At 30.7% G+C, this 14,147-nt stretch overlaps 1 protein-coding gene and 1 non-coding gene across 4 annotated transcripts; both read left to right on the top strand.

Moving 5' to 3' along the window:
• Positions 1-5,529: 5,529 nt before the first annotated feature.
• LOC132274285 (probable choline kinase 1) lies at positions 5,530-9,160 on the top strand. Of its 3 annotated transcripts, none has more exons than XM_059775530.1 (8): positions 5,533-5,754; positions 6,385-6,764; positions 7,308-7,429; positions 7,524-7,719; positions 7,908-8,025; positions 8,169-8,216; positions 8,635-8,735; positions 8,827-9,160. In XM_059775530.1, the coding sequence occupies exons 2-8, from the start codon at positions 6,411-6,413 to the stop codon at positions 8,935-8,937; spliced, it is 1,050 nt and encodes a 349-aa protein (XP_059631513.1). In that variant the 5' UTR covers positions 5,533-5,754; positions 6,385-6,410; the 3' UTR covers positions 8,938-9,160. The 3 variants fall into 3 exon arrangements, with proteins under 3 accessions (XP_059631515.1, XP_059631513.1, XP_059631514.1); XM_059775531.1 differs by lacking the exon at positions 5,533-5,754 and adding an exon at positions 5,837-5,905; XM_059775532.1 differs by lacking the exon at positions 8,635-8,735 and having other exon boundaries at positions 5,530-5,754.
• A 500-nt stretch (positions 9,161-9,660) lies between these two features.
• On the top strand, positions 9,661-9,731 carry TRNAG-GCC (transfer RNA glycine (anticodon GCC)). The gene has a single exon. It is a non-coding gene; the product is annotated as a tRNA-Gly (tRNA).
• Positions 9,732-14,147: the final 4,416 nt, after the last annotated feature.

The raw sequence follows: 14,147 nt of genomic DNA, 5'->3' as shown, positions 1-14,147 counted from the left end.
CCATGTGTAAGGACCATTGGGGTGTCTTTATTAACTTTATCAAACTTAGGGGGTGTCATCGTTCAAAAATGTCTTAACTTATATATAGTTGTCATTATGGCAAACCTCATGAGGTATCATTGTAATTAACCCTAATATTTATAAGAGTAATGCTTCCAAGAGCTCTCTCTCATGGGAAAAGTCATAACCTCCCCTGTTTTTTTTAACTTAGATGCATCAAATAATTGATTTTAATTTTCAAACATCTCAAAAAACTATTTTATCCAATGGTTAAATAGGAGAGTTCATGACTCTTCCCATAAGAGCGACATCTTGAGAGCATTTCTCTATTTATAAATATATAAGTTGCTTTTAGTTAGTTGGTAACTTTTTGTTATCATAAGTTTTGCATTACGTTTAGGCTCCATTTGTTTTGACGTAAAATTTTTTTTTTGAAAAATATTTTCCTTTTTTTAAGTAAAATATAATTTTATTTTTACTTTTTCAGTGTTTGGCAAAGGTATACGTTGAAATTGAGGTTAAGTCCATTGGGTGGGGTATGTAAAATAACTTACTAAAAATTGATGGATAAATTATTTTTGTTAAATTTTAATTTTTTTTTCTTTGTAAATATTTTACGACAAACAAACACCAAAAAAATATATATATATATATTTTCTGAAGAATATTTTACATCCAAATAAATGGAGCCTAAATCAAATCTATATAAACAACTTATTTATTTTTTTATTTTTTATTTTTTAACCCCTGTTCACATGAACATTTAACCAAATAGTATTCTAATTATTGGCCCTATTCACAAACATTTTATATTGCATTATTTCTATATTATTTACAAAATTTAGAAACTAGAAATGCAATCATGAGTAGGCAATAAAGAAAATCTTTTTCAATAAATAAATTAAAATTAGAGATGCATCTCCTCTTTTCTTGTAAAAAAAAATAATAATAATAAAAAAATAAACAGTTAAAGTGAATCAAGTCCTATTTGGTATGCATTTTGTTTTTGTTGTTTTTATTTTTGTTGGGTGCTTTATCAGTAAATAGTGAAAAAAATACGTTTGGTAGAAAATATTTTATTTTGTATAGTGTCGAAACGTTTTATGAATAGTGGTAAAAAAATCGAAACATCAATTTAATGTTTTTATATGTTTCAACACTGTAACAATGAATAGTAATTTTTTTAAAAAAAATTTTAAATGACATTTTAAACTAATAATTATATTTTTTAAACTTGCAACATATATATATTTTTTTCATATTTTTTATATTTTTAATTCAAAAAATATTGTAACAAAAGAATCTTACCAAAGATACTTCCTATTATTATACAAAACACTTATTTTATTTCGGAGTTAAAATAAAAACGCAAAAACAAATCATGTATCAAAAAAACCCTTGACGAATGGATTGGTACTGTCAGTGGTGGACCCAGGGGGGCTTGGGTGGGCCCCTCCCAAAAAAAAAATAATTAGTATAGGTATATTTAGCCCAATGTTTAAAAAAAGAAAAAAAAAAAAATAGTAGTAGTATTAGCCTCCCTCCATTTTAACCCAGCCAAACAAGCCCAATATCTAAGCCACAATTTTAAAACAAAGGTCCAACCAGATAAGCCCAAGCCAAACAAGCCATAAACAATCACTAAGGGCCCGTTTGGCATAACTTTTACTTTTACTTTTACACCAAAGAAAAAGAGAAGTAGAAGCCACACTTATATTTGGGAACTTGATTCACTTTAAGAGTTTTTAATGCTGTAAGAGTTTTTTTTATTTGTTTGGCAAAAAGTTTGCTAAAGCTCTTCTTCTACTAACATAACTATTTTGCTCTTCATTCAATTTGATCAAATTTATCTGTAACAAGCCATATATAATAATAATAATAATAAAGATTGCAAAATTTTAAAAATATTAATAACGGTGTTTCAATATGCCATTAAAAAATTAATCAAATGAGCATTTTTACCATGCAAACCAATGAAACAAGTCCAAAACAATGGTCTAAATAACAAAATTAAGTTATTTTTTACCATGTAAACTATTTTTACCAAGTTATTTTATTCACATGTTGATGCCCATAAAATGACCTAAATAGCAAAATCAATTGTACTCTAAAGAAATTACACCCCCCGCCCCCCCCCCCCCCCCCCCCAAAAAAAAGGCTTTCCATATAAGTTCACATTTTCCCAATTCAATTTTGCCCCCCCAAAAAAAGGCTTTCCATATAAGTTCACATTTTCCCAATTCAATTTTGAGGTGAAAAAAATAAAAATTAAAGAAGGAATTTTATTTTCTATATTTTGTTGGCAGTGATCATCCATCTTTTATTATGCCTTAGCCTGGAGATTTTTTTCATAACCATCATTAAGTAAATCATATAATATATATACACATATTATATATATTCACATATATTACCTGTATATACACCCATAGCTTCATAAGCAAAATTGAGACAAAATAAAATTGAAGAAAAAAAGTATATGATGGATGATAATGAATCGTTGAATGCTCTATCAGATCAGTCTTTTGAGTATAAAGGGAATATGTAATGATATATTTTTTTTTTTTTCTTTTTGAAAGAGGAGATGCGAGATTGCAGAGGCAAGATCTGTAAACTAGGGTTTGGTTTGGAAAGAAAAATAAAGGGACTTTTATAGGGATACGTTTAAAATTATATTTTTTTGTTAGGTAATAAAAATGGTACGCTTGTCATTTAAAAAGTTTCATTAAAATATCAAAACTCTTCCCGTGTTGTTTCAAAAGAGCGTTTTGAAAAAGCTGGGGTCCCAGCTTCTTTAAAACGGTCTTCCAAGGACCCAAAGCTCTTTTAAAAAATTTACCAAACACCGCTCAAAATAGCTTTTTAGTCCAAAAAATCAAAAGCAACGTTTAAAAAGTCAATCCAAATGGGGCCTAAGTCAAAGTATAGAGAACTCCTGAATTCCTAATCTTTGCACAAATTAGAGAGCTCACTCCTTCTCTCCCTCTAAAGTCTAGCCCTATTTCCTTCAAAATTTTCTAATTCTTTAATCTTTCGATTCCTAATTTTTCGTTTTTTAATATTAACCCTCCATTGACAATTTTTGGATTTGTCTTTAGGTACTGTACTTTTTTTTTTTTTTTTTCTTTTTTCTGTTAAGTTATGTCCAATCATGAACCGCAGGTATGCAAACAAAATTTCACACAAAAAGGAGCATATTTGTTTTTGCAGATCTCCCATTTCTTATATCAAATATGATTTTATATAATTTTGATATTCTTAATTAAATAATGCGATCAGTTAATATAGTCTTCTTAAAGAGAGAGAGAAAAACGTGCCAAATCAAAACCTTTAAAACTAGTCTTCTTAAAGAGAGAGAGAAAAACGTGCCAAATCAAAACCTTTAAAACATTATATTTCGTTTAAAGTAAAATAAAAAAGTTTTAAAACATGTTTATATAATGATTTATTTATTCGGCAAGTAAACCGGTGTAGCAGGTAAGCTCTTATCCATTTTTATTTAAAAGTTCAATATATTGAGTAATGTTATATATCCATTTATTTATATTTAATTACTTTTTCATTCGGATTCGATGTGGGACAAATGACCCTTATTATATTCTCCCACATCCAAACTCGCAACGCCCTTGACCCTTTTTACATTCTTTCCCACTCAAATTCGCACCGTCCTTGTTGCAATTTGGTCCATTTTGCCTATTCGGGGTGCTCACTCTGATACTTTTTAGGCCGGGCGCTTGACGTGACACTGAATTAATGATTGAGTTTAGCTTTTATACCAATTGTAACGGTGAGTGTTTGTCCATTTACTAAAAATTTAAACTGATGAATAATATTATATACCTTCTCATTGATACCCAATTATTTTTTCATTTAGATCTGATGTGAAAGAAATAACCTTTGTTACAACCGAACTCCACACCTCTCTATCACCTCATCTTTTGTGAAACATTCAACTAATTAGATGACCGGATTAGCAAGTATATAATTATTGATATGTAAAACATGTAGTTACAACTATATTCGTTAATTTCCGAAAAAAAATTATATTTTATTTCTGACACTATTATTTTTTTTTTCTTTCTCTTCTTTTGTTTTTGCCATTTAGATTATTTAAAGCATACTTTGTTACAAATAAGCAAAAGATTCATAGAATCTGGTTCTAAAAGAATCCCATAGATTCTCCAAAATAACAATAGAAAGATACAGAGTTATATATTTGGATTATATACACTGATACGTATGTGAAAAGGGAAGCAAAAAGTCACAATTTTTATGCTTTTAATAATTAGACATTGAAAGACTTTCGAAGCTTTGTACGTAGTTGCGTCCGTTTACTTTTAATACCACTATAGTCCCTTTGGTCAAATATCGTTATCATATACAATGCATAAATACAGACACACTTTCCAAGTTGATCTTACAAGATTTTATTTTATTTTTTTATTATTAACCAAAAAAAAAAAAAAAAAAAAGGAAAAAAAAGTTTATATTGTCCGTTGAATTCAAATATATACTATTATCTTTAATATCATTGTCTTTTATTCAACTATCAAAATAAATTTATTATATTATTCTTATTTTCTTTCCACCTATATTAGAGTTAAGCTTTCCGGGATAATGAAATAATTTATCAATTGTATAATATATAAACCGGTCTTGTTTTTTCGATTGAGTTTCAAATTCACAAAGACAGAAATGAAAATTTTTGGACTCTATAAATTTTTTATTCTCTTCCTTTGTTTTTGTCTTTTAAATTATTCAAAGCATACTTTGTTAAAAAAATTAGGAAAAGATTAGTAGAATCTTGTTCGAAAAGAATCCCATTAATTATTAGAGAAAAAGGAAAGATTCGAATTAAATATACAAGACACGTATGTGAAAAGGAAAGAATATATATATATATATATATATATATATATATTCATCTTGTCGACCGAGTCTTCATCACAAGTTTGGTCCTTTTCAAAATTAGATTTTTAAAGGCTTTAGAAGCTTAGTAGTTTTGGCCGTTAACTTTTCATACGATTGGTCATTGTTGCTATCATATCCAATGAGAAAATAATAAAAGTATCTTGTTATTATTAAATTCATATTATTGTCGACTCATTAATATAAACACAAATTTTATATTTAGTCATCACTTATTAAAAGTTCTTATTAGACATGAGTTAGTAGAGTGCCAAAAATATTAATAATAGTGTAAGTGTCATGTTATTTAAGTAATTGAGCTATTTTTTGTGTTCAGGAGTTCGTTGGAGACTTACACTCGCTTCTTTCCTCTAACAATTATTTCATAACAACAGTATTTATATTGTAATATATATACCATGTTTTGCACTTGCACTGACGGTAACAATTGCTGTGTAATGAACTCAGACGAATTTAACAGTCTCATTCACAAAAACGTATAATAATATAGGATATTTAAAAAACAGTTACGAACCGATATTTTTATCCGCTGATACTGCTAACAATGATACATACAAACGGACTTTATAGCTGATCTTAGAAGATGTCTTACTTTATCAACATAAGTAGAAAAAACACCTGCTTTTGGTCAATAACACGTTATAGACTTGCAGTAATAAAATAATAAAACCATCATCTATATCTTACAAAACACCGTCCTTTGAATTCAACGCCCAAAAGCTATCACTTGATTTCATTTCTGACTTTTACTTTAAAAACTACCACGTCCTCAATTGTTATCACCTCTCCAATTTTCTTTGGGCAGTCTCAGCAGTTCATTCTTTGGTGAGTTCTTCAATTTCTTTCCATTTATGCTTTTGGGTTTTTTAAATAGTAATTAAACTTCTCTTTCAACTGTATAAATCATACAAGTGTTCATTCAAATTATGCTTTTTCTTCAATTTTTTTCTGCTGATTCTTTTGGGTTTCTAAAATGGTAATTGAACTTCTCTTTCAACTGTATAAATTATATGTAGAAAGTTAAAGAAACTAAGGTATATATAGATCCAAATTATGCTTTTTCTTCAATTTCTTTCTATTGATTCATTTGGATTTCTAGAATTCTAATTGAATTTCTCTTTCAACTGTATAAATCATGCAAGTGTTCATTCATACATATGTGTATCAGTATATGTATATCAGTATATATAGAAAGTTAAAGAATGAAACTAAGATAGATCCAAATTATACTTTTTCTTCAATTTCTTTCCATTATTTCTTTTGGGTTTCTAAAATTGTAATTGAATTTCTCTTTCAACTGCATAAATCATGCAATTGTTCATTATACATATCTCTATATGTAGAAAGTATAAAGACGCTAAGGTTGATCCAAATTATACTATTTCTTGATGATATATAGTACTTTTAGTATGATACATAGACTAAAGTCTTTTTTGTTATTTTTTCCTGAAAAAGGTGAAGCATATTTGAAGTGATCTTCAATGGGGGTTATGTCGAATGGGTTCATGGAAGGTAGTCTTCCAGAGGATTTAATGAAAGTATTGTTGTCGTTGGCATCGAATTGGGGGGACAAATTCGATGCAAAGGCATTGCAAGTGGCGCAGTTGAGGGGTGCTATGACTAATGAGGTTTATCAGATAAGCTGGCCTAGATCTACTAATATGGAAGCCGTTGCTCGGACTGTGTTGGTTCGGATCTATGGCGAAGGTGTTGAGATTTTCTTTAACCGGGATGAGGAAATTCGGACCTTTGAGTGCTTGTCAATGCATGGACAGGGGCCTCGGCTTCTTGGCCGGTTCCCAAAGGGGCGAATCGAGGAGTTCATTCATGCTAGGGTATGTAAAAGTTTGATTAACAAAATATGGTGTCATATTTTTGCTGCTCTTTATAAGTTCAATTTGTGCTTTTATGTGTGTGAAAAGTTAGGTGGTGTCATTTTCATACTAGGGTGTGCAAAAAAGTTTGATAAAATGATGCCTAAAAAGCTTGAATCTTCAATTGATGTTCTGTATTTGCTATGTCCATGTGTGTCTTTTTCATCATATGGTTTAAAGATTAGTATAACTATGATGATTGCAGTTACTATGGATATGATGCTAGAAACAGACCGAATTTATACCACCCTTCAATTCGAATTAGCAAAAGCAACGTCTTCTTGCATAATATGGATTCCAAACATGATCCGGATGTAAACGAGACGAATTACTTATCCCTAGGTCTATTAGTGAACCATCTCTTCAGGGATTGTGAAAGAGACCTAATTGTTAGATTTGCAGTATTGAACTCTTTTGGTTCGGTGAAGATTATAGTAATGTTTATCTAACCTAGTCTTGTGTACTGATAATAGTTTTGTGTACTGTTTTATTTTGGATTATCAGACACTGTCAGCTGGTGATCTCCGTGACCTTAAAATATCTTCTCTTGTAGCGGCTAAGTTGAGGGAATTTCATCATCTTGATATGCCCGGTCCAAAGAATGTAGTCCTCTGGGACAAACTGAGGTGTTGATCTTAATGAAATGTCAAATTTTTATTTTTTATTTTTTAATATTTTAGAACTGAGAATAAGTTTATGACTCCCTATGTTCTTTTGTAGAAGCTGGCTTGGTCGTGCAAAAAGCTTGTGCTCCAGTGAACATGCTAAGGAATTTTGCTTGGATGTATTAGAGGAGGAAATCCGCGAAATGGAAAAGGTTTTGCCACGGGACGATCAAGAAATTGGATTCTGTCACAATGACCTTCAATACGGTAATATAATGATCGACGAAGAGACAAGATCAATGACTTTAATTGTAAGTTCACTCTATTAAGGTTAATTATTGTAAAGCCATTGTGTTATTGCATCTAATTTCGAGAGTCTTCTACTGCACAATCTTCCCCCATTGGTTTTCTTGACATCTCATTGTTGTGAGGCACTTTTCGTTTGTTGTTATGGAAAGAAAATAGTTTGAGAAGATTAACGGAAAGAAAATTTGTGCAGGATTATGAGTATGCTAATTACAATCCTGTTGCTTATGATCTTGCTAATCACTTCTGCGAAATGGTAGCAAATTATCATTCCGAGACACCTCATTTATTAGACTACAGTAGATACCCAAGTAAGCAATTTTGGGACTTTTGTTTGTTTTTTTGGTATCTTATTGCCTTAATTTGCTCCCTTTCTCTTCCGCTAAAACGCAAGGTATGGCACATTTGGCTGCACACTCGAAACTAATTACGGAGTAATTGTGTTTGGCAACAGGTCTGGAGGAGCGTCGAAGATTTGTTCATATATATCTCAGCTCCGCAGGTTAGTCCATTTTGTTTCGTGTTTGTTTCGAAATGTGTGACAGATAAGAACTAGGGTTTTCGAAAGTCAACACTAGATAGACTTGTTTCTACCAAACAAAGACACTCTCACACGCGAAAAGGAAGTGTAAATCATAATGTAGATCATGCTGGACCAATGCCCTTCGAATGTGACTTTTAAATGGCACAAAGTTAAGGTGGAAAAGTCAATTCTCAAAGTATACATTGATTTTTTTTTCGAAAATTATACATTGATTGTTGTCACAATAATGTGACCACATTGACTTGAAATAATAAGACAAATTGTATTATTGACATTATTAGTTGATGAATTGATTGATAACAACCCTTGAAATGTAGACTCGAGAAGAATTATTTGTCACACGCTAAAATTTATATGAAATATCTTTGTTATGTAGGCAATCGAATCAGTGACACTGAAGTAGAGCTGCTTGTCGATGATGTAGAGAGATACACTCTAGCAAACCATTTTTTTTGGGGATTATGGGGATTAATATCGGTACTCATTTCTGCAATTTTGTTCGTTGTTAAAGTATAATAAACATCTACAGTGACAGTTTTGACACGGATTATTGTATACTGGTATGCAGGCATATGTGAACAATATTGAGTTCGATTACATTGACTACGCGAGGCAGAGGTTTCAGCAGTACTGGTTGAGAAAGCCCCAACTCTTGGGTACCTCAGGAGCTCCATTGTGACAATGTGAAACATGGAAGTGCTTTGATTCTCATACTTAGTTTTCCTATATTTATTTGAATGATGTAAATGGTGCTGATTAAAATAGATGTTATATTCGAATTGATGAGCAATGTATACACATTTCAAGCCATTTTGATTGTACTGAAATTCAAAAAGTGAATTGTATCTTCTATACTTGTTATGAACAATGAGTTGTATATTCTGATGGTTTGTTTTTCGATCTGGTCAATTTTAGAATGGATATATAAATAAACTCAGAATGTGAAGTTTGAGAGTATTTCAATTTGATGGTTAGGTAACAAATAAAATATTTTTCGAACATGTCTTTACTGCATTTAGTTTAGGACAATGATTATTTTAAAAAATAAAAAATAAATAAAATGAAAAACTTCCTTAGGTGTTACTGCGTTGCCCTGGCATAAAATTATTACATAGTTCCGTTCCGGTCATTCACTAACTGACACGCAAGTAAAAAATTAAATAAAATTAACTCATTTGTTTGCATGTCATAGTAGAGTTTAGTATTGGACAATAGAAAAACGACAAAAAGCAAAAAAAAAAAAAAAAAAAAAAAAAACATTATTCATTTCCTTGCCAAACAGTGGTGTGGTGGGGTTCATCGTTTGATATTTCTTTTATTAATATCTTCCTTTCCTTGAAATGACAAAGATGAGATTGTGATTCCATTAAATATTTTAAAATTAGCAAATAAATTTCATCAAGCACCAGTGGTCTAGTGGTAGAATAGTACCCTGCCACGGTACAGACCCGGGTTCGATTCCCGGCTGGTGCAATTTTGTTTTGTTTTGTTTTATTTTATGTTTTAATGTGGAGGAAACTGGAAACATAAAGAGCCACCAATTTTTAGCTAGAAAAGAACTACCATCTCATCAAATATCATTTTTTTCTTTTGAGTTATTTATTTATTTTTTTCATTTTCAGAATCAAAATTCAAAATATGATTCAAACAACATGATTTTTATTTAAGCGGTACCCATAATCTCCTAGTATGTACAAAAACATTAGCCCTTATTACAAAGTATGTTCTTTTGGGTAATTGATTTTATTTATTTATATATTATAGAGTATGTAGCTCCTATAAAGAAAAAATTGAAGCATGATCTTTCCGAGCTCTCAAGACTGAATTGAAGCATGTATGTGTTTAAAAAGTGTGATACATACGCTTTTGATTCAATGATTCATCATGCAAGTTCACAATAAAAACATCCTTGCAATAGCATCATTTTTTGAAAGCGTGAAAATTTGAATAAGATTTTAAAAGGTGTTCTCAATAACTTAGGGTTGACCAATATGTCATTAGTCCAATAGCTAAGTCACACAATGGCTGTTGCTCTTATATCTGAGCACGTGCTTTTGCTCATGTTTTCATTATTTATGACTTAATTTTGTAACTTTTGTTCTCACTCTCTCGAATTTACTCTCTCTTACTTTATGTGACTTAGTCCAATGGTATAACTTTATGTGACTTAGTCCAATGGTATAATCTCTTTTTTAACCGGAAAAGTGAGAAGCTGGAGCCCCGCTGTGGTGAATCATATACCCTAACCTAGCCATCTCTCTCTCTCTCTCTCTCAATGTGTGTGTGTGTGTGTGTATTCATAAATTTACTGAATCTTCCAGTTTCACCATACCTCTCCCATCCCCTCTGCATGCACGTACAGGGAAAAAAAAAAAAAAAAACAGTTATCTTGTTTTTGGAGAAATGCAGGTTCACCTAGAGAAGTGAATAACTTACATGCAGTAATTCACCTTATGGTCTATCAGAGTCTCAGACTGCACTACATATTGTACCCATAACTCCTTTTAAACTCTCACACAACTCAAAGTGACAATATATTGATGTTTCCAAGCGAAAGTCTTTTTTTATTTTATAGAAAAATTATTTGTAACATGGTATTTTTTTTTATCATACCCCAAGCACCTGAGGGCCGATCTTCTAAAGGATTGTTTAGAATAATACCACCCGACAAAATCTAAAATTTGATCAAAATGAGAGTGTCTGCAAAGCGTTTATACACTTGTATGCTATTATGTGTGTGCATATATAAAATATCTTCAATATTTGTGCATATTCTAAATGTCATTATAAACTTTGTGGAATAAACAAAAAAATTGTAATTTCATAAAGATGTGTAAATGTGTTTGTGTTATACTTGTATGTTAGGTGATACATAATATTAGTAACAATTAAAAATACAAAAATTGTAGTATATTTTAAAAATTTTAATAAATGCAATTGAGAAATTTATATATTCATTCTAAATTCTTTAGGTGATATTGTTTAAATTTTCATACATGAAAGGAGTATTTTAAAGAACTCTAAAACAATACATTTGATTACTAAATATAGTACTATAAATAAAATTTTCAATCGTTGTTATTCTTAATTATGCATATTTCTCATCATTTTGTTCAATATTAGGTACATTTTGACAATTTTTATTCTTAATAAATATCGAGTGTAGTTGTCATTAATTCAATGGATGAGAAATCGTTGTGAATTCGTAAATTAAATTTGGGGATATTTGACAAAATTGAATTTGTTCATTGAGAAAAGATTTGCTCTCAAAGCGTTAATTCACACATTCACACGTGTAGAGTGAGAACAGCACATTTTCATAAGTAAGAAAAAGATTAGAAATATTTTTCATAATTTTAAGAAAGTTGTATGAATTTACAATATTAATGCCTTTTCTTTTAGGTTAAGTTTCATCTATTCAAACCATAATTAAAATGGTAATTTTTTATAATTTTTTTCAAAAAGTTCTTGCTAATCAAATACACTATCAACCATTTATTTTTCTTTCATTTACTTCACTTTATTTTATTTTCAATTTCTACTATTAAATTTCATCTAATCAAATAGAACTTTATAGAGTAGAGAATGTCAAAAATAATTAATTCAAACTTTAAATTAATTTATTTTTTTCATTTTCAATTTCAACACATCAACTGCTTTGACATTTTCAATCCCTTTGTTTGGTTTAATGGTAAAGTTTGAACAGACAAATCCGAGTCCGATCAAATTTAAGATTATTTTACATATACAAAATAATGCCAAAAAGGAGGTCTTTAAAGCCAAGAGCAGCTACTGATTACAAAGTTGGCTATTAATTACCAAGTTGGCTATTAATTACCAAGTTGAAGTTGGGTTATAAAGGCTGTCCATAAAAGTCCCACGTGTTGGTGAGTAAGCAATATTAGAACTGATAGTGAGTTCGAGAATCGAACCATGACTAACTTTATAAGATAATGTTACTACGGCATTATCATATTTAATGACATTGTAATAATAATAATAATAATGATATTGAGATCTAATTAAGTCTTAACATTTCTATTCTAAGGATTAATTTGGTGTGGTGGAATGAAATAAAAATGGAGATGGGAATGGAATGAGAATAGGGTGGGAATGGAATGGTCATTTCTTTTGTTTAAAGGTGGAATGATTTTGATGAAATGACTATTCTTCAAGAATAGTGGGGAATAATAATTTCAACTTTAAAATTGACACCAAACACAAGAATGGAAAAAAAAAAACCATTTCATTCCACTTTCTTGTGTAAAAACCATTACATTCAAAATGACCTAGTTTGGTGCGGTGGAATGGAATGTAAAGAAAGTGGAATGGAATGGTTTTTATTCCATTCTTGTGTTTGGTGTCCAATTTTAAACTTGGAATTGTCATTCTCCACCATTCTTGGAGAATGGTCATTCCAACAAAATCATTCCACCTTTTCACAAAAGGAATGACCATTCCATTCCAACTTTAGAAAAATACAAACTAAAAAAATATTAAAAAATAAAATTTAACAAATTACAAACCCACACATCACCATCTCCTCCATCAAACAAACCGTCGGCATCATCACATTCTCTGTCAAACCCACCACCGGCATTATCACCTCTATCAAACCCACAGCCGGCATCATCACATGCTCTGTCAAACCCACTGCCGGCATCATCACCTCTATCAAACCCACTGCCGGCATCATCACCTCTATCAAACCCACCGCCGGCATCAGTGGCGGAGGCAGCATGTGCCCAGGGTGGGCAGTTGCCCCCCCGCCCATGCTGCCCCACTATAATTTTTTATTATTTATTTATTTATTATTATTTTTTTATACATATATTTGTAAAAATTGATAAAATGCCCCCCCTGAAATTATTAAAATAGTCCCTTTGCCCATGAATCTACTAAATTTTATTTTATTTTATGCGTATAATTTGTAAATATTTATAAAACACCCTCATAAAATTTATAAATTATCCCCATAAAATTATCTATTTCTAAAAACGTCTTTAATTCTTTATTCCTTTTCCTTCTTATTCTTCAAATTTCTTTTTGTCATCTTCAAAAACTTTTGCATTTTCTTAATACAATTAAAATCTATTTTTTCCTTCAAAATTCTCTCATATTTTTTTCTTTTTATTTCATTTTCTTCTTAAAAATTTATTTTTTCTTGCACTCATGCATAATTTATGTGCAATAACCGTTCTTTTTCTTTTTTATTTTTTTATTCATTTTTTATTCACTTATTCTAATGCACTGTTGTTACACTATTATACTTTCGGCTTGCTTGAAAAAAAAAATTATTTTGTCAGTGCGAACATGCCCCCCCTAAACCAAATTCCTGGCTCCGCCCCTGGCCGGCATCATCATCTCCTCTATCAAACCCACCGCCGGCATCATCACCTCCTCCATCAAACCGCCAGCGTCATCATCTCCTCCATCAAACCCACCACCGGCATTATCATCTCCTCCATCAAACCAACCGCCTGATCTTGAACTTCAAAGTGATGGACCAAGACACAATAAAAAATCAAAAGTAGATCTGAAGCTTTTTTGTTTTTTAATAAGTTAAAAATAAATAAATAAATAAAATAAAAAAAAGAAGATCCGAAGCTTTTTCGTGATACTTTCCAAATCTGTTTACATAAGCTTTTTCATTGATTTTGTGAAAGAATTGCTGAAACCATTCTTTCCAAATCAGATCCGTCCTCACCCGATCACACTGAAGTTTGTAAATCGGATCACCATTCTTTCCAAATCGGATCACCATTCTTTCCATCGCCTTTTCTCGCCCCAATCTCCAACACCTCACTTGCCCAGTCTCTACTTTCTCTCTCTATCTATTGCCCCAATTTCATTCTTACATACCTATTTCTATCCACTGGATTGGAAAAA

The sequence above is a fragment of the Cornus florida genome, unplaced genomic scaffold, assembly GCF_030987335.1.
Source record: "Cornus florida cultivar Cherokee Brave unplaced genomic scaffold, ASM3098733v1 CherokeeBrave_3.0.0_Hap2_Chr09, whole genome shotgun sequence".
Taxonomy (NCBI): Eukaryota; Viridiplantae; Streptophyta; class Magnoliopsida; order Cornales; family Cornaceae; genus Cornus; species Cornus florida.
Note: the sequence above shows the minus strand (reverse complement) of the source record. Positions and strands in the feature narration are given on the sequence as shown.

What these genes read in the sequence shown, in the direction of transcription:
- LOC132274285 (XM_059775530.1), top strand. Translation starts at nt 6,411, where the DNA reads ATGGGGGTTATGTCGAATGGGTTCATGGAAGGTAGTCTTCCAGAGGAT. An exon ending in AGGAGTTCATTCATGCTAGG is followed by an intron (nt 6,765 to 7,307) that starts GTATGTAAAAGT and finishes TTGGATTATCAG; the next exon opens with ACACTGTCAGCTGGTGATCT. An exon ending in GTCCTCTGGGACAAACTGAG is followed by an intron (nt 7,430 to 7,523) that starts GTGTTGATCTTA and finishes GTTCTTTTGTAG; the next exon opens with AAGCTGGCTTGGTCGTGCAA.